This window comes from Diospyros lotus, chromosome 5 (genome assembly GCF_014633365.1).
Source record: "Diospyros lotus cultivar Yz01 chromosome 5, ASM1463336v1, whole genome shotgun sequence".
Classification (NCBI taxonomy): domain Eukaryota; kingdom Viridiplantae; phylum Streptophyta; class Magnoliopsida; order Ericales; family Ebenaceae; genus Diospyros; species Diospyros lotus.
This window is the reverse complement of record NC_068342.1, coordinates 30,054,251-30,081,758: the sequence shown is the minus strand read 5'-3', so window position 1 is coordinate 30,081,758 and position 27,508 is coordinate 30,054,251. Positions and strand designations below refer to the sequence as shown.

At 35.6% G+C, this 27,508-nt stretch overlaps 1 protein-coding gene across 1 annotated transcript; it reads right to left on the bottom strand.

Annotated features, from left to right (window-relative positions):
• Positions 1 to 63: 63 nt before the first annotated feature.
• LOC127802188 (uncharacterized) lies at positions 64 to 27,247 on the bottom strand (the record flags this gene model as incomplete). The annotated part of the gene is made up of 3 exons (XM_052337894.1): positions 26,944 to 27,247; positions 338 to 1,576; positions 64 to 254 (listed from the first exon to the last, which is right to left on the bottom strand). Coding segments are annotated over exons 1-3 (1,734 nt in total), but the record flags the coding sequence as incomplete, so codon positions are not given.
• Between the last annotated feature and the right edge of the window lie 261 nt (positions 27,248 to 27,508).

Below are 27,508 nucleotides of genomic sequence, written 5' to 3'. Positions count from 1 at the left end.
TCGATTCACGTCTAGTCTATTTCTTTTCTTCGTATGTATTTACATAAATAAAATAAAAGCAATATCAATATAAATGATAACTGAATAAGGATAACTAATTGATAGTAAATAAATATAATTCATATATACACTAACCCCTTCAAAAGTGCTCCAATTTCTTTCACAACCGGATGAACTAGTGGTTAACGAGAGAATCTTTCTCGCCATTCGTTGCAAGTTTGGAGTTTGATTTCCATAAGTCATCCACCATGTAACTACATAGGTCAAACAAGTATAAAGTAAACAAATTTAATTTATACACTAATACACAATAGAAAGGATTAAAAGAATTTTATACCTGGATTATAATTGTCATCATTTTTCGCACACCCTTGAGTTGCCCACGATTTTCCAAAAGCTCCATCTTTACGAGTATACTTTGGCAACTCAACATTTATAACATGGCCTTGCAATTCACCATCATAATGATAAAACATCTCCACACAGTTAAAAAGCCCATCCATCACTTCATTATCAAGTTGTATATCCATATCCTTGAAAAAGTAGTAGGGATTCAAAAGGTAAGCTGCAAAATGTAGTGGACTATCTAGCCTATCTTTTACCCTTGCTTCAATAATCTCCATAATAGGCTTATAGTTCTTTTCAAGATTATTTAAGACCTCCTTAATATCTTCCTTTGCTTGCTTAATCTCTCCACATAAAAAGCCCATAGAAGGCTTTCTATCCGCATCAACAATTCGAAGCACCTTCACCAAAGGTGCAAAAACTTTAAGGCATATAGTCACACCATTCCAAAAAGCAATGCTCATCACAGTAGCATAGGCTGCTTTCCCTTTAACAATCTTTGACCATTTGCACTCCTCCCATTCGGAGCTGGTAAACATTGCCCTCAATTGGGCCTTTTTCTCCATCAAACTCTGTAAAGTCAAGAAAGCAGAAGCGAATCTAGTAACTCCTAGTCTCACTATATCCCTCTTCTTCGTAAATGACCTCATTAAGGACAAGGTCTTATGGTGTGCATAAATGAAGATTGTGAAACTCTTGGCCTGATCAATGACTTTCTTATACTTCGGCAGTTTTCCAATACTTTCAAGCATCAAATTGATGGTGTGAGTAGCACATGAGGTCCAAAAGATATTTGGCCTCTTCACCTTCAATAATTTTGCCGCTCCCATATTATTGGCAACATTGTCGGTTACTACTTGGATGACGTTTTGTGGCCCAACTTGCTCAATGCATTTATCCACATACTCAAAGATAAGTTCACTTGTATGTGCTTCATCTGAAGACTCTCTAGAAGAAAGGAAAGCAGTACCTGCATTAGAATTAACACATAGGTTCATGATGCTCCTCCTTTTTCTATCTGTCCAAGCATCTGTCATAATGGAGCACCCAGTTCGTGCCCATTCTTCTTCATGCTTCTTCAATAACTCTTTTATTCTGTCAACTTCCCCCTTTAATAGTGGTTCCTTCAATTGGTATTGACTGGGAGGTTTGAAGCCCGGCCCAAATTGACCAACCGCCTCAACAAACAATTTGAAGCTATCATTGTCAATTGCATTGAAAGGTATACCAGCTTCATATACCCATCTAGCACAATATTCACGAACAGACTGTGTTCTCTCTTTAAATAGTGCTTCACAAATAGTTTGTTGCCTTTGGCTCATTCTCGCACTCAAACAAGTTTCAGGGCTGATGGAGCTTGCAAACTTATCGATAGGGCCAAGAGTACGGGACGTTTTTCTACTACCTAACTCTTGCAATTCATCTTCATCATCCCCTTCCACTCTTTCGGAGATATTAACAGTTGATCTTATCAAATCTTCCTCCTTCTTCTTATTTTTCCTCTTATTCTTTGCCTCGGCAATAGCATTCTTACATTTGGCTTGATCAGTTGGAGAAGATTTTGGACATGCAGAAACATTTCCAGAAATGTGGCCAATGTGTTCTTTTACTCTGTAAACACCTCCAGACATAATTTTACCACACAACTTACATTTAATTTTATCCATATTTTTCGGATCAATTAACATTCCATACTCCCATCCGACATCATTTGACTTCCTTTTAAGAATTGAGGAGGCCTCGGACGATGCTCCCGTACTTCCAGTCCTATCCGAATCATTCATTTCACTTCCTGACTCCTGTTTTTCCCTGAGTATTGAATAATTTCAATAATATACATTAAAATTTAACTAAAACTCATCAAATGAAATGAAATCAGCTGCAGCAACTCAGCAGCAAGAAGCAACGCAAAGCTACTCATGGCTCGCTTGCGTATTGCTTGCTTGCTGCTTCAACGAGCAGCAAGCAAGCAGCAACTTGCTACTTGCTTGCTGCTCGTTGAAGCAGCAAGCAAGCAATACGCAAGCGAGCCATGAGTAGCTTTGTGTTGCTGCTTGCTACTGAGTTGCTGCAGAAAGGCAAGCTTGCGTTGGCGGAGGAAGATGGATGGTTGGATAAATACCGTAGCAAGACGCGAACGGCGACGAGAGAGAACAACCAACAGGCAACAGGTGAGGTCGGCATCAACGAGAGAGTAAGACCAAGAGAAGAGATCAATGGCAGTGGCGAACAACCAAGAAGAGATCGAAGGCGAGAGAGAGAGAGAGAGAGAGGAGCCGCGATGAACACAACCAGAGAGAGAAAGGGAAAGGGGATCAGGAAATAGAGAAAGAGAGGGGGAAAAAAGGTTGGCCCAAGACGCGCACGACCTAGGTGGCCCAGGTCGTGCGCGACCCAGGCGGCGCCGCGGACCGATTAGTCGGCCATGGCGCATAGGGCTACCGAGTAGCCCTAAATCCCTGTAGCCAGTTGCCGCTCAGAGCCTAGGCGGCGCTTAGACGGCCGCCTAGGCCGAATTTTCGAACACTGCGTATATATATATATGCGTATAACAGTGAAGTTATGAGCAAGTTTTATTAATCCTTATCCATTTTGGATTGCAAGTTCCATTAATCCTTATCCATTTTGGATTGCAAGTTCCATTAGTCCTCGTCCATTTTGGAAATTGGAAGTTCCATTAGTCCTCGTCCATTTTGGATTGCAAGTTCCATTAGTTCTCGTCCATTTTGGATTGCAAGTTCTATTAATCCTCGTCCATTTTGAATTACAAGTTCCATTAGTCCTTGTCCATTTTGGATTCCAAGTTCCATTAGTCCTCGTCCATTTTAGATTCCAAGTTATATTAATCCTTATCCATTTTGGATTCCAAGTTCTATTAATCCTTATCCATTTTGGATTGCAAGTTCTATTACTCCAAGTTCTATTACTCCTTTTCCCATTTGGAGTGCAAGTCTTATTATTTTTTCTTTCTTTTGAGTTACAAGTTCCTTCCTCATTTTATTTCTTTTAGAGGCAAGTTCTCATATATGCATGATCTTTATAGGGATTCAATCAAATATTATCTTTGAATCATCCTTAAAGTTGTTTCATATCGATTGGGATTCATTTTCCCAAGATTTTATTCAAAATGGTGTAGAATCATTAAGTTTTGTTTCAGATTTCAGTCTTTGTTAGCGTTCATGTTCGTCAAATTTAATTGTAGATATTCGAATGGGTCTTCCCATATCCGGATGAGTTCCAAGTTCCTTGCGTATGATATCCGGATGGTTCTTCGCACATTCGGATAGCTCATATCCAGATGCCCTTCTTCTATCCGGATAGGTCTAGCATATCCGGATGCCTCATTCTGTATCCAGATGCCTCTCTCCAAAGTTGAATTTTATATTCAAATAAGTCTCCTGATATATATATATATATATTCGAGTGCCTTGTGAGATATCCAAATGTCCAGAATCATATCCGGATGTCCTAGTTTCTATCTGAATATATCCCAGCATATCTAAATAGCTTCTTATTGGAGGGCCAGCGTATCCGAATGAGCCTTCTTCCTATCCAGATGGCTTTTCTAGAAATCTAAGTGAACTTCCAATGATATTTTAATTCAAGTTTTATTCAAATAAAGATATTCAATACCTCCAAATATTGAATTTTATGCCAGAATATAATAAGTTAATCATGCCCATACCATAATACATAATTCATAAAATCTTTGTATTCCAATATACTGAAGATCAGATTGCATGGTTAGTATTTATTATGACATGTTCAACATTATTCTGTGAGATTATGTGCATACATTGTGGTATGAGCATTTAGCATGACTTTATATGAAGCACTACATATCGTGTGCCAGCATTTATATGAGCATTGCATTATGCGCGCTAGGCAGCTTAGTCTGCGGGGATCCCACCAGTATCAGTTTTAGTTACAACTCAGTTTATGAGTTGCTCGTCGGGTAACGACCAGGGGGCTAGGGGCTTTGCCCACAGTGTGTGCTTACAGTTTTTTTTCTGTTTACAGGATTCAAATCAGTCAGGTATGTTTTATCAAATTATGTGGGCCTATGAGCCAAAGTTGCATACCTGCATTTAGTTTATAGTTTATGTGCATTACATTTTTATGAATGCAAACAGACAATGATTATATAGTACAAGTTCAGTAAGTATTTATCAGTATCGATATTCTTCGATTCAGTTTCAGTATTCTTTCCATCTTATTACTTGCTGAGCTTTGTAGCTCACCTTGTACTCTTCACCCCTCCAGGTTCCAGTGGGAGAATACTAGATATGGGGCCTAACAACAGTGGTCTATAGTGTGTATACATGGAGCCGCTCAAGATAAAAGATGTCTGGGAGTCTGTTGAGTTTTATAGTATTTCCTCAGTTTAGATCTATTTTATATTTCAGTTGAGGGATTATACCTTAGACAGAGTTTATGGTTTTCAGTCTGTATTGAGTCAGAGTTTTTATTCCAGTTGATTAAGATGTTCAATTATGGTATCAGATTTCAGTTTATCAGTTAGTTTTATTTTATATTTTCTTGTAGCACCTCTTCTCAGGCAGTTCTAGGAGAAGGGGTGTTACATTTTGACTCAACCTATCTTGATTTTTCATAAGACCCTCGAAATGTGAGATTAGGTTTATGTGCAGATGGTTTTTCTAACCATGCTTATTCTTGTTGGTCTGTCATCATTTCTCCTTATAATCTTCTTCCTTGGATGTGCATGAAAAGAGAAGTAATGTTTTTAACCCTTATTATTCTCGATTGTTCAATTCGAAAATAAATTTGATGTGTATTTGCAACCACTTATAAATAAGTTGAAATTGTTGTGGAATGAAGGTGTTTTAACTTACAATGTGTCTCTGAAACAAAACTTTATGATAAGGGCAGCTTTGATGTGAACTGTCAATGATTTTCCTATATATGGGATGTTGTTTGGTTAGATAACTTGTATATGGGATGTTGGCTAGTTAGATAACTACTAGCAAACTTGTTTGCCCATATTGTATGGGGTGATCTAAGGCATTCACACTCAAACACAACAGGAAAACTTTATTTTTTGATTGTCATTAATAGTTTCTACCAATGGACCATCCTTATAAAAAAAATAAGAATGCATTTAAAAAAAATTGTACTGGGTTCTCATTGACTCCTTGTCAATTAACTATCGAAGAAATGTGGCAAAGGGTAAGACATATACCTAGCATATTTGAGTCTCAAGGTGCACATCCATAACGATATGGAGTAGATCACAATTAGACCAAACAAACTATATTTTGGGAATTACCATATTGGAAAACATATTTTCTTCCTTATAATGTTGACGTGGTGTACATTGAGAGAAACATATTTGTTGCCTTACACTACAAAAAAAATCACACTTTTGCGACGATTTTAACCACCACAATGTGATTTTGCGGTGATTTTCAAAATCGTCGCAGATACAACTATAGCTTAGCATTTTGCAGCAATTTTCAGCAACTGTTGGAGTAACTGCCGTAAAGTTATATTTTTTTGCAACGGTTTAAGAACCATCGCAAAATCTATTATTACCTGACGGTTAGTAATATTTAGCACGGTTTCAAAACCATCGCTAAATTTGAATGTTTGTATGATTTTTTAATTAAGTATTTTATTTTTAATCGCAGTTTAACAAAATCGTCACTAAATTTCAATCTAAATTAGTAGTGATTTTAGCTGCAGTTTTAAAATCGCTGCTAAATTTCAATATAAATTTCAATTTTAGTAGTGACTTTAGTCGCGGTTTTAAAATCGTCGCTAAAAGCATAGCAAATTTAATTATTCTATTTTTTTTTTTTGGGTCACCAAAACAAAGAAGCTGTGGTTTATAATCTGTATACCCAACTTACAAACACAATATCTCAACATATTTAATCATTAAACCATAAATATCCTACTCATAAATAACCTAAAATCTGTAATCTATATGCCAAATTCACAAACACAATATCTCAATCTATTTAATCAGCAAACCATAAATATCTAATCCAACTTAAATATCCAAATATGTAACATATTAAAATTCAATCAAAATGGACTTACATATCTAAGTAAAATTTAAAAAATTTAATATTCAAGTAGTTCAAATATTTGAACAATACATCAACTTTGTTGGTGTGGAAGTTGTCTTGTCTCGCGAATGTCATGGCTAGATATAGAAGAAGGCCTTGCCGCTGGTGACACTTGTCCACTATGTGCATATGGTGCCTAAAATAATTAAAATTGTATTAGATGTATACAAAATATTTTGAAGAGTAATTGTAAAAATAAACATAAACAATCACTTAAAATGAAAAATCAAAATTCATAATTTTAAAATTAACATATTAACACACCATTGAATTGAGCATAGTAGCAAACTCATGTGGTATATTCCCCATAAGGTTTGTGAAAATATAATCCATTGCACTTTGAAAATTTTGCACTTGCTTCTTTAGACCTTGAACCCTTTGATTACTAGTCTGTAATTGTTCCTCCAATCTTTACACCTTTTGTTGGTATTCTACAGTAGATGAACCAAAATTATTGGAAGACAAGGATATCCCATTGAATTGACTAGTGATCCCAAAAACTTGGTTTGGACTCGGACCAAAGCTTAAATCTCGAACTCGGCCTAAGTGTTCTTTTCCTAGCACTCGAGCAAGTTAATCATCTAAGGAAATTGACTATGAAGGCGTGTCTTGACTCCCATAAATTTTGTCCTATATGGATTAAAAAACAATATCAATCACTCCAAAAACACCATTTAAATAAAAGTCTATTTATGTAATTGTAAGAATTTTAAAAAGAGAATGGTTATGATACAAAAAAAACTTATGCTTATAGTTCATGCTCCTTCATTCATAAAAGATTTGTCTCTCTTCTTATGTGTCACGATGTATGATAAACCCCTACTCATAGGCTAGCCACTCTTAATTTCCTATAATTTAGAACAATTTCACATAAATGTTAGTTGATGTTTGAATAAAAAATTCATATTTAGGATAAACAATTTCACATAAATGTTAGTTGATGTTAGAATAAAAAATTCATATTTAGGATAATTTTTTGCAATATTACCATCTCATGTTTTTTCTTTCCAGACTCTTCAATCCTCCTATATGTGGGATTGTCAATTTAGATCAATTTTCAGTATTTTTTTTACACGTCTCCTAGATATCTAACAAGAACATCATTAGTTTAATCGTGATCATTTAGTCATATAAAGATTAGTAATCTTATAAGCAAAATTAGTAACATCACCTTAGTCTTATCTCGCACACGATAGTTAATAAAACTTGTCCATTGGTCTTAAGATATTCCTGGTGGATGCTTTGTGGTCGGGCTGTCGAACACCGACAGATTAGATGAATAATGATTTTGATTTACAGCAAGGGTGCAACCCAAAGTCGTCTCCCAACGAACCTCAAACGAATCTGTCAAACAAGACTAAACGAGGGGGGTTGGTGGAAAACAGAAAACAAAATAAACACGAAGACAGTAAACCGAGATGCAACTGGTTGCAACCTTTCCTCCCTACCCGGGTATCATCATCCACCATATAAAGAACCTATTTATCTTTAATCCCTAGATAAAAAAAAATGCTTGACAATCGCCGAAGACTAAATCGAAACAAATATAAAAATCACAGAAGATCTTCTTGATCAATATACAAGTTTCAATTTCTTTTAGCACACGGATCTGAAACCGACATGAACAATCGCCCACTAAGTTTATTTTGTTTCTTGCAACCAATACCCCAATCGAGCCTATTAGTCAAATCTGCCCAAGCATCATGCATGCATTCATATGATTGCATAAAATACATACACACTTGAGAAGAAGCAAAGAAACAAAACCATAAGATTAAAGATGGAAACAGATATACAAAAACGTCCAAAGATTCAAACTAGGTAAGGAGTATGGCATGCAACCGGTTACAAAATCCTTAGCCTTCCATCTTGACAAGAACAATGGAGAAAAAGGAAAATTAGCTACTATTCACGTCCGAAAAGAATTATTCCTAATGGCCTCTTAATGTGCTTAAATAAAGCTTAGGGAGGAAACCCTAGGTTACCGAAACTCCACATCTAATTTCGAATAGGATAACGTGTGTTCTGGGCTTCAGCTCTTTCATAAAAATTGTAGATCAGGAAGAGTAGATGAATTTGGGATTTTTAATCACTTGATTTGGATATCGGACGCCCAAGTTATGGCCTTTTAAAGAATCAGTGTCTGTGCAGCTTTCCTAATTTAACCCAGCTATCTGGTCCCGACTTTGAAGCGATGTTTGGAGGCCCAAACGAACTCGGATTTGGACAAACCATATCATTCCAGAAATCCCAAGAAATCCTATGCAATATCTCTGAAGACATCATTCACTTTCTAGGATTATAACTTGGCCAAAAATTTGAAAGAAGCACAGAAGGTCAAATCTGTCAGCACATTGTCTCCAATCTCCTTGTTTCTCTTCTGCCCAAAATAAAATAAAATAGTGTGAAGCTCAATTCCTATAAAACAAAATCAAGATGAATAAAATGACACAACGAACGTGCAAAAAGACTAAATATGAGGGCTAAATAATATGAAAATATGCGCTCTATAACTTTGTAATATTAGTTTCTCGACCAATGGCAGGATCACAACACTCATGGTATAACTTGCACCTATATTCCTTCCATTTCTTTCCAATATTCCTCAAAATGAAATTCTTAATAGGTCCCTCGCCAACATTAAATTTTTTCTTCAAAAACAACAATATTAATTATAATAATATATTCAAAAAATATATCAAAACAAACAATATTAGTTAATTACCATGATTCTATTTTTGTAAATTTTCTGTTTATATGTCTTCGGAACTTTGTGCCAACTTTCATAATTGATGGGAAAAATAATAAAATCAGAAGCTAATTCTCCTCAAATCCCTCCAAAAAGTCCAGTTGTATCTCCTATTGGTTGGAGTGATTCATTAAACTCTAACATTACATGCCTTCCATGTGCAAGTAACCAGACATCCTTAACCCTTAGTTTTTCTTGTTTTATGAGTCCCTATTCATCTGTCAATCAAAATACATATACCTAATTTAATAATAAATGCAAGTATATAATAATTACACTCAATTTAAATATTTTGTCCATGCCTATCACATTAACTGTCCAGTAATGGTGTGATGTAGACGAGCGTGTCGATGACAAATGTTGTGGCAAATTTGGGGTGAATGATCCTGATGGAGTCTAGTTAGATGCTGGAAGCTAAAATGGACCATGTGTAGATAATGGAGGTTGTGGTGGAAATAGAAATGATGCTGAAGGCTGTGGTGAAGTTGAGGAGGATGCTAGGAGTTGTGGTAGAGCTAGGGATGATGTTGAGGGCTGTGGTGGAGCTGACAATGATGCTGAAGCATGTGTGGTAAGTAAGGCATCTCCACCTAAATCGATAATGCCTGTTTTTCTTAGATGCTTCTTCCTATTCATGGTTGCACTTTTTTATAAATAAGAAAAACATGTACGCATAGATAAAGCAAAACAAAATGAAAGGCAAAATAAAACAGACACATGAACTCTTAGGTATGCGGGAAAAAACAATAAAAGACAAACAACAATATAATAGGCAAAGTAAAATACAATATAATATTCTACATTTGCATTAATTAAATCCTACACAAACATATCCTCATCATCAACATTTTCATCATTAGGCATTGGATCATCATTTATTTGTGCTCTTGCCAGCCAGTGGCAAAACTCTAGTATCATTAGAAAAAAATAACCATTGGTCTTGTGCTTGATAGGGCTCATTCTCATAGAATACCTCTTCAATGTCTTCACCCATATCGTACAAATCTCTTGGTTTTGAGTGTACAAAAACACTCCAATCCTTTTCCATATCATCTTGAACATAGTACACTTGTTGCGCTTGTGAAGTCTCAATATAAGGTTCATCTTCTTCGCACTCACCAGTATGTGTCAATCGAGAGAAATTCACTAAGTAAACTGCAAAGCATCTTGTTTGATCCCTCTATCAGTTATGGTATTGGCCCATTTACACTTGAATAGAATAATCCTGAATCGACCATAGTAATAAAGCTCGATTATATCTACCAATTTGCCATAATAATTAACATTTCCATTAACTAGGTTGTTGTAACTGATTCTAGAATGACTTCTTGTTCCAGAAATCATAAAAAACTCCACTATTTTGAGTTTTCAAGCCATGTTCTTATTCCACAGTTCGAATTTTATATCCATTGATATTATATGCACTAAATCTTCTGGCACATTGAAGTGGGCCTTGTGCAAGGAACTTAAGATCATCTGAATGGGATTCATTCTCATCATTCATAATCTAAAATGAAACAAAAGGATATCAATAAGTATAATTTTTCATAATTGAAATATTGTTCTTAACAAAATATATCAATGGTAAAACTACACTCTTAGAGAACCAATCAACGAATTCTCGATGCACTGTTCTTTCAATCTCTATAGCTGATCGTGTTCGATTCCTGAGCCTTCCCTTGGTTATCTCTCTTGGTTATATGAAATTAAGTCATTAATGCTACAAGATAAGAAAATATTTTTTATGATAAATTATATATCATTTATGCATGAACTCACTTCACAAATCAATCAACTAGTTCTGAGTTCATCAATACATATCTGTGTGCTTGTATTTTCTTAATATGAGTAAGGTTGAAATATGAAGTACTCCAAACTGATTTCCCTATTTTAATAAAAAAACGTTGACACTTGAGACAATTCATTATTGTAGATTGATCATCAACACGTCCAAAATAGTTTAATCTTGTCTCAATGCCCTCCAAATATCTTGAACAAAAGGTCAAACCTTCTTCAACTAAGTAACCTTCTGCTTCTGGTTGTGCCATGTTACGTACATAAGACTTCAAATGTCTTAATTATCTAAAGTAAAAAACACAATTACAAAATAGTGTTATACATACTTGTAAATTTAATGGCAAATAACAATTACGATATATAGAATATTTACCTTTCTATAGGATACATCCATCAATAATGTATTGGGCCTCCAAGCTTTAGTTCATTAACTAGATGCACAACCAAATGAACCATGACAGTAAAGAACCCAGGTGGAAAAAGCATTTCCATATGGCATTTTTTCAGAATGATTAGACATTGGAACTTCTCAAAGTCTAGAGGATTCAACACGTTGCCACATATTTGCTTAAATATTAAGCTTAAATCAACTAAGATTGTAAACACTTAGTTAGGAAACACATTTCTAATTGATATTGGTAGCAGTTGCTCCACAAGAATATGTGAATTATGACTTTTCAAACCAAATATCTTCTAATACTTGAGATTAATACACCTAGTAATGTTACTTGAGTAACCATTAGGCACTAATACATTCTTTAAAGTTGTAAGAAATATGTCTTTTTGAGCATTTGACATTGTAAATAAAGCAGGTTAATATTGTCCATTTTCATTTGACCACAGATCACTTCTTACGCCCATCTCTTTCAAGTTTTTTCAAGCATTGAGATTATCTTTCGTTTTTCCACTTTCATTGAGAATGGTGTATAAGACATTATCACACACATTCTTTTCAATGTGCATAACATCAAGGTTATGGCGCAACAAGTTGTACTCCCAATAAGGAAGTTGGAAAATATACTTTTCTTTCTCCATTGTTAACAGCCACTTTCTTCAATATTTTTTTAGCGAGTTCTTTTTTTGTTATTTTCAACCTCCATCCATTTCCCAAATGTAACACGAACATTTTCCAACTGCTTGAATATTTCAGAACCTGATAGTGCCACTGGTGGATTCCTAAACTCCGTATTACCATCAAAGTGAACACGGTTAAACCTGAATCTATGATTTAGCTCTAAAAATCAACGATGACCCCATAAAACTCCACTTTTTACTATGAGGTAAACAATGGGAAACAGAGTCAAAATTGAAAGTTTGACAAGTTGAACCAGTGTATGTGTTCCACCCAGATAAATTACAAAGGCTAGGACAATCGTTAACTGTCCACATCAATGCAGCCCGCATATTAAACATTTGATTGAGTGAAGCATCAAATGTTTCCAACATATTAAACATTTGACTGAGTGAAGCATCAAATGTTTCCACACCACCATCCCATAAATCGTTCAAGTCTTTAATCACGGGTTGTAAGTAAACATCGATATCATTCCCTGACATTTGCTTTCTCGGAATGATCATTGAAAGGATAAAGAATGTCTGCTTCATACACATCTACAAAGGTAAGTTGTATGGTATAAGAATAACATGCCAAATGTTATTGTTGGTACTCAAAGTTTCGAAAGGATTGAAGCCATCACTAGTTAACCCCAAGCTAAACATTCTGTGGATCTGATGCGAATTCAAGGTGTGTTTCTTCGAATCTCTTCCACACCTCAGAGTCTTTCGGGTGCCTCATCAAGCCATCTTTGTTACTATCCACAGAATGCCACCTCATATGTTTAGCAGTTTTAGAAGATATAAATAACCTTTGCAAATGTGGTTTAAGTGGAAAGTATCATAAAATTTTGGCAAGTTTCTTTTTTTCTTTTCTTGCCCCCACTAGACATGTTCGTCAAATTACCTTTCTTGCTTTGTTTCCATCTTGACATGTTACATACTTTACATATCTCCCTATTTTCATCTTCTCCCCAATACAACCTATGGTCATTTGGACATGCATGCATCTAACGGTAATTAAGACTAAGGTTGGTAATTAATTTCTTCACCTCATAAAAAGAATTAGGAATCTCTGCATGTTCGAAGACATCTTTTAACAATTCTAAAATCATAGACATTGCTTTGTTACTCAATCCGCACAAGCACTTGATGTGATATAGTTTTACCAGGAATGATAACTTTGAGTACTTCATACATCCTTCATACAATGCTTGATTTCCATCTCTAACTAGATCATAAAATGTCTTAGTTTCCTCATTAGGTCCTTAATTCAATTGTAGCATCATTTCTTAACCTTCATGTACTGGTTGATGTGATGTGCAGGCTTCTACATTCACATGGTCCCTAGATATCCCAAAAGCATTGTTGATCATGTTGTGTATTGGATCATAACAATATAAGAGATTTAGTATCGAAAGCGTGCTATTAGAAGTTTCCCTGTAGTTAACTCCCCATGCCAAAATCGAATAGTGTACGTGGTTGGAAACCCTCTACAAATCAAATGATCACACACCACTACTCCGATCTCCCATTTTCTAAAAACACAATTAGGACAAGGGCATTTGATTTTGCCTTCAACAAATCGATGTGCAAAGGAAAAATCCAAAAATCCCTACACCATTTCCTGAATTTAAGACTTATCCATGCAGCTAAAAGAGAGCTTGTAGCTTGTATTCCACTTCGCTAATCTACACCTCAATATGAAAACATTACATCCATATTATTTTTAAGATACGTACTTTTAAAAACTATAACAGTTTTGCAATTTGATCCTAATCAACATTACCTTCCATGCAATTTTGATCCCGATCAACATCTTCATTTTCCATTGCAGTTGTCCTTTTGAAATATTTCTCCATAACTGTTGACATTAAATTTAAATAAAAATATAAAAATAAAAATAAAAATTTTAGATCAAAGCTTAAACTATAGACATAAAAAATAAAAACCAAATAAATGGTAAAGATAAAAGTCTTCTTTGCTTTGAAGACAACCAGTAAAGATAAAGAGGGAAAGTGGGCACTGCCAGAAGGAAAGATAAATTATAATTGATAATAATATGAGTTATTATCAAAACAAAAATAATATGAGTTAGATCCCAAGCCCAGGCAATCAGGAAACAGAAACAAGCAGCATTTGATCAAATCAATTATACGCACGCACCCACTCGGTCAAAATCCAACACAATCCAACGGTCGAATCTTAGTAGATCTAAACTTTAACTTTCGGCCAAAACCCAACAACGCTGAGAATAATTGTTGATAAAACGAGAAGACTTGCCTCCTTGTAATTGAGGCCCTTTGAAGGTGAAAACAGGGGTGGATCAAAGATCGGATGGTAGAGTGAATGATGATGGTGAAAACAGGGGCAAAAAACGGTGAAAACAAAGGCAAAGTCAATCGTTCACCATGAATGGCAGTCTGAGTCGTCAGATTGAACGGAGAAAAAGGGAAAGAGAGGCAGCAAGCGACGGCCGGCAATGGGTCTTTTGACCGACTGAGCTAGAGAAAGAGATAAAATGAAATGGGTGACTGAGAGAGACAGACTGAACCGAAAAGAAGGGGAAAGAGAGAGGCGATAGGCGGGGGGTGGCTTTGGGTCTTCAGACCAAGAGAGAGAGAGAGAGAGGGGGGGGAAGGAAAGGTATTGAAAAAAATTAAAAAAAATAAATAAATAATTCAATTTGCTACAATACCAATTTTTACTATAGCAATTTTTTCCAAGCATAGGCAACTGCCCACCCTTGCCCCTTCATGGCTCCGCCCCTGAGAAGCCAAACAATGTCCTAACGGACTAAAAAAAACCCATAAGGGCTATCTAGAGAATCAGTTATAGTAACATAAACATTAAACAAGTAGACTAAACTCCCCAATAACCCACCATAAACAAACACATAATTACAGATAAATCCTTATCATAGTTCTAAGCTGAGATCACAAGAAGCTACCATTGGTTACACGAGTCCAGTGTATATCTATCTGGCCACGTATGATGGAAAAACTAAATAAATTGGTCCGGTCCCCGACTGAGTGACAACCCGCACAAGCACTTACTGACGGCGAGAGAAAGACAACGAATGAGAGGCGAGAGCGAGGGTGAGGATAAGCAAGGGGCCGAAGGCGAGGGCGTGTGTGAGTGACGGTGAGCGAGGAGCCAAGGGCGAGCACGAACGAGGTAAGGACAAGGGCTAGTGCAAGCGAAGGGAGGGAGAGGGCGAGCAAGGGCCCGAGGGTGAGCTCAAGCGATGGATGGCGATGGGCCGAGGGCAAGCGGAGGCGATAGAGGGAGAAGGGTTTGAAGAGGGGTGGGCGGCTAGGCATTGAAGCAAATAAGAAATGGGAAACAAGGAAATAGGAATTTGGAGAGAGGTGAGAGAAAGGGGAGTTAGGGTTTAGGTGGAAGGGAAGAGGGAAATGGGAATTTGGGGAGGGAATTAGGGATTTGAGTATAACTAGAAAATAATTTTTGTAATTATTTTTAAAATAATTAATTATTAATTAAATCTTAATAATTTTTTTAAGTGTGGTGTCATATAACTTTGTTTTATAAAAAAATTTAAATTTTAAAAAAAATTATAAAAATATTATTAAATATTTAAAATTATAAAAATAGTATATTATTTTATTAATATTTTTTATTACATATAAAAAATTCCTTATAAAAATATTGAAATAAAATTAAAAAAAATAATCATATGCACACATTTTTCCTTTCATGTTTGAGAAGAAGGAAAATTTGATGGTTTATTATTTGTATTTGTAAATAAAATAAAAATAAATATTTTATTTTAAATTATAAAAATTAAAACGACGTAATTTTGTAATTTAAGTATAAAATTGTAAATAAGTGGATACCCACACGTATATGATATTTGTAATTATGTGGGTAATTGTTTAAAAAATTAAAATAATTTTTTTATAATAAAATAAAAAATTTATGGAATAAATTAAATAATACAATTATGGACATTAAGGGTAAGACAAAGGACATATAAAATGTTAGATTGCACTTGGTCGAATATAGTAGACGTGAGGACTTATGTCTTCAAGATATAGGATATGGTAAGCTTAAAAAACACAAAGCACGGTACATATTGAGTAAGCGACAAAGATTAGGCATTTGTGAATGGGTTAAACAACTTACCTTACCTGATGGCAATGTTTCCAATTTGATTTGGTGTGTCGACATGAGGGAAACTATTGAATAATCTGATAAGTTTGAATTGATGAGAAACTAGGAGAATATCTGTCAATGATGACGATCAAAACAGTGTGCTAAAACTGATAATATGTTAGTGAAATGATCGAGTAATACATGTAAATCAATTGAGTAAATTAGCTTTTTTAATAGAGTACAAATCCATGTTACTCAAGTAATATAGTGATCTCTCATATTAGGTCAGTAAGTTTGTCTTCCTAATTGAGTATAAAGTTTTGTGTAATCGAGTAATCTTCTGAATTAAATCTTTTTATTCGAGTAAAAATCTTTTATACTCAAGTAATGTTCTCCTTAGATAAGTCTTAAACCAATATCAAATAGGGTATGTCATGTTAATCAAGTAAATCTTATTTATAATTGAGTAAGCAAAAGTTATTTTAAAGGTAATTGATTACAAATGATATTGTATTCAAGTAAAGATTAAGGATACTCGACTAAATAGGTTTTGTACTTGAGTAGTCAATGCAAGTTTTTGGCTAAACAAAATTAATCGAGTTTTTAAATTTTGTAATTGAGTAATCAACTCACGGCAACTGACTTTACAACAATCGGCCTTGTGGCCTCAGCCTTGCCGCAAGGAGCCTTGTGGTGCCATGGACCTCGCAACAAATAGCCCCCTCCCGACGAGACCAAGACTCCATTCAACAAGCATCACGTGTCAGCATCAGGCATCCTTGAGAATCGTGCCCTATAAATACCCAACTACAAGACACAAAAAGGGACTTTACAATTCAGCAAAACTTCAACACATTGACTACATTTTTACTGTTTTCATGAACAATTATCTTGATCTGGTACTGACTTAGGCATCGGAGGGTCGTTACGAGCGAGGATACCTGCGAGCCTTCTAACCTATTTTTGAGTATCAATAGGGCAATATCCTTACAGTGACATCTCTTACAGCGAGACCCTTAAGCCGAAGATCATTGCGGCAGAATCTTTAAGGCAAAGATTCTTAAAATGAGACCCTTAAGGAAAATACCCTTGCAACAATATCCTTAAGGCAAGAACCCTTGCGACAAGATCCTTAAGGCGAAGATCCTTGCAGCATAACCCTTAAGGTGAAGATCTGTAATACCCTAAGTTATTATGAATAAAATTAATACTATACTTAGTTATACTTTTATTTAGATGATGCTTATATGATATATTTAATTAGCTTAATATGATATATAATTAAGTTATTAAAGTGTGCTTATTATATAGGTATGTGTAAGTATGTCAATATGTAAAAATATGTAAATGAAAATAATATGATTTAAGATGATTTATGACAGAAATTATAAGTATGTAAAAATAAGTATATATATAAGTATAGATGTATGTATGTCGTGTATATATGGTATATATATGTAAAAAAAAAAAAAAAGGGAAATCCGGAAAATTCGAATTTCTGCAGAGCAGTGCGCGGCTAAGTCATGGCCGCGCCTGCAACCGGATTTCAAGGGTGAAGGGGCCATTAAATGGCCGAAGCGACGCCGGAGTGACCTGGGGGACGCGTGGCCGTCCATGATAGGACAAGTCACGTCGGATTTGGGCTATAAATAGCCTCGTTCGAGTGAAGCAAAGCACCAAAAATTTTAATTCAAAGATTGGCCGATTGGGAGAGAGTTTCAGAGATTTAAGAGTGGGGTTCTGATCTCCAAGTCGTGGGCATCATTTCTATTAAGTTTGGTGGCCAACGGAGCAGTGAAGAGAAAGACCCAAGCATCACTGGAAAATCGCGCCTTCGCCGGAGTCGCGCCTTCAATCGGAAAATTAAGGTACTTTTAATGTTTTTTTCTTGTTTTTAATAGCAAATTTGGATTCAGGGGGTCGAAAATATGGGGGGAGAGCTTCGTTTCGAAGCTCGGAAGCTCAGAAGGGCCGCCGGCGGCGAAATAGCCGCCGGAGAAGGCGACTGCAATCGGGCGCGTGGCAGCACGTGCCCGCAAGTGGGGAGAAGGCGCGTGCTGCTCACGCGCCCGACAAAAAAAAAATACTAAATAAAAGAAAAAAAAAAGAAAATAAAATAAAAATAGAAGAAATAAAAATTTTGAAATTTTTTTATTAAATCTGGAATATTGTTTAAGATTTATTGGTGAAGAAATTTCCTGGAAATGCTAAAGTTATTAATTATTTAAGTGGATTTTTCTATTATGGAAATAAAGAAAAAATAGGATTTTAATTCAAAAAATTTTAAGAAAATTTCAAAGAGTTAGAAGTATTATTTAAGAGATATTAGTGAAAAGGAATTAAATAAAATGAAAGATTAGGTAATTATTATGTAATAATCACATATTTAGCTATTTTGAAATAAGGGAAAAATAGGAATTTAAGTTAGAAAATTCCAAAAAATTCCAGAATACTGGAAATATTACTTAAGGAATATTGGTAAAAAGAGATTAAATTTTTATGAAGCCAAGATAATTATTATGTGATTTCGAAGAGATAAAACTTAAAAATAAAAGAAAAAATGAAAGAAATTATGAAAAATAGTAAATGGTGTTCTAAAAATAAATTTATGTTGTAGGAGTCCTTGTGAGCAAGGAGATTAAGGAATAGCTGCTCGACACGTTGTTCGAGACAAAATAGCAGTAAGTGTACCGTATGAACTTAGTACAGTTATAAATGTTAATGCTTTTACCATATTGGCATGCTATGATGTGCAATCAACACGTAGACTGCATCAATGACATGATTATGAAATGCATACATACACATTGATACTGTTGATCACACGCATATGAGGCCGTAGGGAGTACGAACTGGCACCGCTGTCTTATCAAGGGTGCACCCATACACCCTGGCTTCGAAAGAGGTGGCCGCTAAAATGGTAGGCAGGATGAGGGGTGCAGTTGACACCTACAATGAAAGACATTGCATACACACATGACATGACATTATGTACCTTACTTAGATGACTCATCATCTAACTTGGGTTTTCACCCCTAGAACATTCGACGTTCTAGTCGGGACTTGCTGAGATGATTCCGAGATTGGTGATGAGTAGTGTCGCGAGACGACAAGATACTAGTATATGTACCATGATATGTTGTAATATGGATAGTTTAAAGAATTGTGTACATTGTATTTATCAGACGCTTATACCTTGTAATGAACACCATGTCCAGTTATTATTATTGCCATGAGCAGGTTCGATTCAGCTTCCGCTTTGTATTTATTCTCTAGTATAGATATCTCATCTAGCACTAGATATGGTCTTAGGGAATTTAAAAAAAAAAATATAGACCAAATTTCCTAAGATATAACATGCCCGAGAAGGTGGGCTGTTACAAGATCCTTAAGGCGAGATCCTTAAGGTGAAGATCCTAGTAGTAAAATCCTTGCAGCGAGACCTTGAGGCGAAGATCCTTAAGGTAAAAGACCTTTACGGCGAGATCCTTAAGGCGAGGTTCTTAAGGTGAAATCCTTGAGGTGAGACCCTTGTGGTAAAATCCTTGCGACGAACCTCCTTGTGGCGAACTCCCTCGTGGCAACTTTTCCTACGACAACCTTATTTCACTATATGTATTACCCCATGTTGCATAGTATTAGAAATGATAAGATTGCCAAATAATTCTTAAGTAAGTTGGAGGAACCAAAAATTGGTTTGAGAATTCAATAATCGAATCAATGGAAAGGATTGACTTGGAACTTAAATATCTAAGAAAAAGGATATGAGATTGATGAACGTCTTGAGATGAGATTTATAACGATGAAAGCAATAAGAATAGGGACAATTTTCAGTACAGCTAAAATACAGTCTGGATAATTGAATGATCATAAGGGACTTCTGAAAAGCCAACGGAACCCTGAGGGGGCTCCGATTTTATGTAAAGATCAACGCTGAGGTGATTTTCAGATGAAACAATAGCTCTATGAGGACATTGGGACAAAAACCTACTTATCGAGTAACATTAAGTTGTTAATTGTGGATTTTAAGTATCTTAGTGCAAATTAATTTAATGTTTGAGAGTGTAATTACAATTAGAGAAATACACAAACAAAATGAAGATGAAATTTGGGGTTTAATGTGTAATTTCTCTTATATCATAGTTTATAACATAACATATAAATATATATATGTGTGTGTGTGTGTGTATACATGTGTGGTGGCCAAGCTGTTGCATCTAAGCTTCTTGGACAAGAAATGCTGCAAATATTATATATATATATACAAGAGTGATGGCCAAGGTAGTGAAGTCGATGGAGAGGCTATAAATAGATGGAGAAGTAGAGAAAATGGAAGTCATCGGAAGTGAAGATAGTAGAGAGTAGTGGCAACCATGGCTAAATTAGCAAGTAGCGGCAATGGCGTGCAGATGGCCAGCGACAATCACAATGGTGGTTGAGGTGGCATGCAATAGTGGCTATAGCGGCGGCCAAAGAGGATGACGGTGGCTAGCGTGGCAGTTCGTGCCCAAGAAGAAGAAGGAGGAGAAAAATAAAAGGAAAAGAAAAAGAAAGAAAAAAAGAGAAAAATAGGGAAAAAATATAGAAAAATTGGAAAAAAAACTTTCAAAAAATTTCAAAAAATTATGGGAATTAATTTGGGGCTAGAGGAGCATGCCCAAACCCAGGAAATTATTCAGGCACGTATTTTGAGATCAGAGCACACATACCAAGGGAGCCTAAAAGGCTAAGTCAAGGTGAGGGTCATTTTTCAAAAATATACACAAATGTTTTATTTGTCATATTGTCATATGTTATAATGCATCATACATTTAGAAATGCATTCATATGATATTTTGTGATGCATATGTATATACTTACTATTCTGCCCTTTGAAGTAGGGTCACATAAATGATAATTAGCATGATATGAGAGATGATGCATTTTGCACTTGGCATGTCATGCATAAGATTTTATTAAATAAAACATCACTTAGATAATTCATCATCTAATTGAACTATGTCCTTAGAATATTTTCACGTTCCAAGTGAATCGAGTCAGGCAAAGAAAAATGGGATTACTAAAGAATGAGTTGGTAAATGTTGATTTTTTTAAGCCTTATGTAAATTGTACGAATGTAGACCTTACTCTCATGTTATATGACTCTATGGTTTGATGTTAATTAGGGAAATGAAGGTATTGTTTTGTTCCCTAGTTATTATGCAAGATTCAGGTTTCGATCCATTTTCTAGAAATATATGATTAGCTAATTTAGATATACTGGTAAAGTCTGTATGTGCAAAAAAAAAAAAACCATTTTTGGGAAAAGATCAACACTCTGAGAAAAGGGGTGTTACACTAGACACCGAGCTCAAGTAGGTCCCACATCATAAAATTTAATTATTGTATTTTTTAAAACAACAATTTGGTGACATTTGTGGGATAAGATTAAAAGTCAATCTTAACACAAGATGCCAAGAAGGGCAAGGTCAACTGGTTTGGCGAACTCGCCTAACCCCACCCGAATAGGCACTCATACCAAGACAAGAGCCACAAGAGACCCCAACCAGGTGCATGCTACGATACCTACACAATATCAAAATTTAGGGAATTTCAAGAGGAATTTACCGGGAAGGTGTATTGTGAAGTTATATCTTCAGATGTGGGTTATCCAGTGCCAAGGTACGATGTACGAGAAGATGTCATGCTCGACGAGGGAATAAGGAAAGAAATGTTTATGATTTTCTTTCAAAGAGAGACTTCTGAATTTGTTTGTAGCTATCACTTATTTAAGTTCGGGAGAATAGTGTGCAGGCATGCGATATCAGTTTTGCTATGTAATGATGTCACTACACTTCTGGAGAGGTATATCCTCAAGAGATGGAGGAGAGATGTGAGTAGAAGACATACGAGAGTTGTAGTTAATTACGATGGTTTGATCAATACTCCTGCTCAATTAAGATTTGACAAAATGTGCACTGCTATTGCTAAGGTAGCAGACCTAGCGGTCAATGATGAAAACAGTTTGTGGGATCATGGAATGGATCGAATTTCAAATACCTCAACTTTCCATTTCACAATCCATACATAGCATTGGAAATAATCTCCATTCACAATCAAGTCCACAGGTGACCACTGATTCTCAAGCAATAAAACCCATAGGAAGTGGGAACATATTGGATCCAAAATGCTCGAGAACTAAAAGAGCTCCAAAGAAACTGCAAAAAAAAAGGTCCATTGAAGAAAACTTCTAAGAAATCCAAAGTATGCAAACTAATTGGATTTGTGATTTGATTTAAATAGCTCAACTTTGCTTATGTTTGTTGTTGGTAAATGGTAAATTTAATAGCAAACATTGGTTGATGTACAGGTAGTTTTGAGGACAGATAAAGGGGAAAATAAGGGTTTAAAGCAACGCACAACATACTTCACTGGCTGGTGAAGAGGCACAACCATCACAGGCCTTATATTCACCTTCACCCTAGTATCCCATATCTTGGAAAGATCAGTCACTGGTAAATTCTCAATCATTATTAACATTTTTACCTAAACATGATTTTGCAATGAAATCTATTAATCTAGAGTCAGGAAATCAGAGGCCTATGAAAATGCATAATTTTATGGATTTTTTTCCAATTGTAGGTGCAAACTCAAGGGTATACAAGAAGCAGTTTCCGGCCATTTGGAGCACCTTACATGCATCAACATGTACAATATGTTCAACAACTATCACCATCACCCCTGAGGCCTATTATATTTTCTAATATTGTATTTGATGCTTCAGGTATTCCAACACTAATTTCAAAAATATGTTGTTTCAATGTTACAGGGAGTTGTCCATTAAATTTGTTTCCCTATATACAAGTAACGCAGTACAGTATGTTAATAAATACTTGCAGGGACGATCGGGAGCGTGAGTTTTATAAATCTCACCGTTAAACCAAGTGTAAAGTGAAAGATCTAACATTTTAGTCATCTTGAAGATTTCATTATTATACTTTTGATTTTGGAAGTTGTGTAATCAACAATTAGACTGATTTTCATTAAGAATTTAGTTTTTTAAAACATATTTATTAGACTTTGTAGATTAGTTCAAATTTATTTTAACAATATTTAACTTGCTTGTGTAAAACCTTTATTCATGCAAATGATGGTTCGAGCATTTAGGTGCATGCCGATGTCCATTTTATCTCGTTACATTTTAGAATTAGATTTTGTTTTATTGCCAGGAAATTTCTATCTTTTTTATATGATGATTGCTCTACTGGCAGCTAATGCCAAAAACAGGCGTTGAGACTTCTAATACATTGAATTAAATTGCCAGGATTTTGTTCTATCTATGCTTTAATATTTGACTATGATAATCGTCTCTTATTTCTTTTTTTGTGTTGTGATTTATAAAACATTTTGGCTCAATTTGCACTTAATTGATGAAAATAACAGATAATAGATGAAGCACACAGACTCGCACATGGGAGAAAAAGTTCATTTTGATGAAAAAGTTCATTTGGATGAAAAAAATGCACACACTTGCACAAATCTGGCCATCCTAAACAAACAATCCCAATAGTTCTAGGAAATTCCCATCTGAGAAATAATATAATCAAGGGGAACAAGTAGCAAATGAAGAAAAACAAAGTAGGTCCAATAATTGCAATCTCTTAATAATAGCTGAAACATCGTAGAATTAAGAAAATACAGTAATACCTCAGCATCTAGAAATCCATAGATTTTGTTTAAATACATATGCAACGACAGTAATACCTAGGTTACTGTGGAGCAACCTTACTGCTATAGGAAGATTCGTCGTCAACTTTCAAACAATACTATCACACGTAACCATCAAAGAAATCACAAGGTCAAAATATTTTTGGCCTCTAACATCCTTATCGTACTATATTTTGAAATTCCAGGTTGTGAAGCAATGACAGAAGCTGTCAAATGCTTTCTTGAATGCTGGCACCCTCTATGCATGTGCCTCTCACAGTATTCTTGATTGGGAACAACATCCCTGCTGCATCGCCACTTCTTCATGTCAGTTTTTCTACACTTTCTTGGTTCTGGATCCATCTCACCTTTACAATGAAAGGCTTAAAGATTGAATCTTATTATTGAAACCAATCAAGGAAAGAAAGAAAATTCAGACCAACATTCCCCTTTGAAATATCTATAGCCAAGTGATAATTTTGTTGGAGGGCAGTGAGTTGACACAATATAGCCAATGTAATACCTGAGATTTTTTTAGATTCAAATATTTAAAGAAATATGACATTTCAAAGGATTATGAAAGTCTTGAAATAAAAATTCAGTTTCTGAGTAAGGGGCAAAATCATAAATATTGAAGTTCGGGGAAAAACATAATTTACCTAAAACCTTGGGGTATTAGCGTAATAAATCCTTTCTCCAGAGACATAAGTGCAATTAAAAATGGCACATGGACTAAGTTGCAAAGGGTCTAAGTTCAATTACCCAAAAAGTTCAGGTCAAAGTATAATTTTTGAAACCTTCTTCATGTGAGAGATTTAGGAAAAGCCTCATTATGACTTTAGAGATAAAATGAATGCTCATGATGACTTTTGAGATAAGATAAATCCTTATGATAAGTTTAAAGATAAGGATGAAGGCTCATAATGACTTTAAAGATAAGATAAAGCCTCATGATGACTTTAGAGATAATGATGAAGTCTCATGATGACTTTAAGGATATGATTTGATTTGAATAAGATTTGAGAAGATTTGAAATGATTATAGAAAATCTTAAAAAAATTAAAATGATTACATAAGATCTTAGAAGATTTGGAATGATTAGAGAAGATTTTAGAAGATTTTGAATGATTATAGAAAATCTTAGAATGATTGCAGAAGATTTTTGAAGATTTGGAATGATTGGAGAAGATTTTGGACTATTTGAAATGATTAAGAAATATTATAATATAATGTCTTACTTGTTGCCAAGCTTTAAGGCCTATAAATAGGGGCACCATTTAGAGAAGTTGGAGGAGAAATGGAGAAGTGAGAAAGATGGAATAATGAATTTCTTGATGGCCAGTATATGTTAAGACTCGGATTTGTGAATCGTTAGAAGTCTAGCAGGAGAATCAAGGTAGGGCAGAAGATTCGATGTGTTTTGAGTTTCGTTTAAAGTGAGTAGTTCTATCCTAAAACTTGGTTTTGTTTATACCTAAACTTGATTTGATTACATGCAAAAGGGGTTTTGTTGCATGTGAATGGTTTAACTTGTGATAGTTGTTTTCATATGGGAGGTTCATCCCAAAATGTTTATGCATGTGCATTGAATTTTGTTTGATAAATTATATACATGAAATATTGTTTTATATGATGTATCAATTCATGGTATATGGCATTGGCATGTTTTTGTGTTTGTCCATGTGAGATGTCAACCTGTGATGCAGCACTTGAGTGATAGCACTAGGGAAAAGTGCTAAAGATTAATGGCCACATGTGACGTGGGTTGAGAGTGGACACCACCCTTGCGAGTCGACAAGTGGCGGGGTTAAGAGTGTACACCACCCCGAATCAGCTTAAGTGGCGGGACTGCGAGTGGACACCACCCCGGGGCCTTTGAGTGGTAGCATTGTTTCCGAGGTGGACGTGGATTCCCAGAGATAGTGTTGATCATCTTGTGGCCAAGGTTGTGTTGACGTGGTCCAAAATGCTTCTAAGTGGGAACGTAATGATGGTGGGGTGATTACCGGGTTCATGCATTGATGTTACCCCTCTTAAGCTAGGACGGTGTTATATCAATGTGTTAATGTGGTTATGTTGCCTCTTTTCTCATGGTAGAGGTTAAGCGCTATGTGGAATTCTCTTGGGCTAGGGCTTGTCGGAATCTGTCGATTTGTTCCATGTCTTGCATATATTCATGAAAAAAATTTTAAGCTCTCACTTAGATAATTCACCATTTAATTTGAACTATGTCCATGGAATATTCAAACGTTCCAACTGAAAGCAGCAACGCCAAGGGGAAAGAGGTTATCGAGATGTAGTTGTTATTTACATATGTGATCTTTAGCATGTTTCCATTGTTATGGTTAAGAGATATGTACCTATGTATTACGTTTTGATGATGTCATGTTAAGCGATTATACGATTTCGATATTATGAATAAAGGAATTACAATTATGTATCATTTGAGGTTTCGATCTAGTTTCAGCATTTATGATGATTTACCTATCTTAATTTTTTCATTATTAAGTTTGATATACTGAGAAGGTATAACGAGATTGTCGAGGAACGATTTATGTGTTAAGTTTATGATAGAAAAAATATATATATATCCTAGAAATCTTACGTTATTTAACGCCTTGGAAAAGTGGGGTGTTACAGGTATTGTAATACCGCATATATGTAGTGTTAAGTAAGTTCAAGAAACTGAAAATCAGTTTGAGAATTTAATTAAGTAATTGCCAAATCGATGGAAAAGAGTGCCCCAGACCTTAGATGTCATGTTAAGTGATAATACGATTCCAATATTATGAATAAATGAATTACGGTTAATTAAGTAATTGTCAAATCGATTTGAAGTTTTGATCTAGTTTCTGCATTTATGATGAGTTACCTAAGGAAACATACCTAAATAATCCTACTGTAGCTCTTCACAGGAGATCACATATTCCAATAAAACTATATTGTCTTATAATTATCTCTTAATCACAAGATTTTTTTTTCATTTCTTTTTTTTTCTTTTCTTTTTTTCTTTTCTTCTTCTCTTCTTATTCTTCTTTCTTCTTCTTCCTTCTTTCTTATTCCTCAGGCCCTCTTCTTCGCGAACGCCCATCGCTGCGCACACACCCTGGCCACCACCGCAGCCGCCGCAACCGCCTCCCGCTGACTCCATCGGCCCCGTAATCACCACCACCGGTCGTCGCCTCCACGGCCTCAAGCTCCTGCGCGCACAGTACCCTGCCACTGCAACCAACCGAAGCCACCTCCGGCTGCCTCCACCATTGCTCGCAACCCTCTCTGACAACCGATCGGCCCCCCCGATCCTCCTATTGTCATCGCCGCGCACCGGATCTCCCTTGTCACCGGCCACCATCACTCGATCGGCCAGCACCCGCCAGTGTCCATTGCTGTTCTTTTTCAGGTCTTCCATTTTTCCCTCCTAGCCTTAGTTTTGAAATCTTAAAATCTAGATCTTAAATTAGATTTAATTCAACCTAATCCACTTAGATCTATCCCATCCATCTAGGTTCGACCCATTAGATTTGACCCCAGATCTGGTTAGATCTAGCCAGTACCCCAAATCCATGTTAGGACCCGGGTTTCCATGTGGTGCCTGGAAAGTCCTAAGGAGGAGATGCACCCCATTGTGTGTTTTTGCCCCTTACTTCGGCCATAAGGATGCATCTTTTCA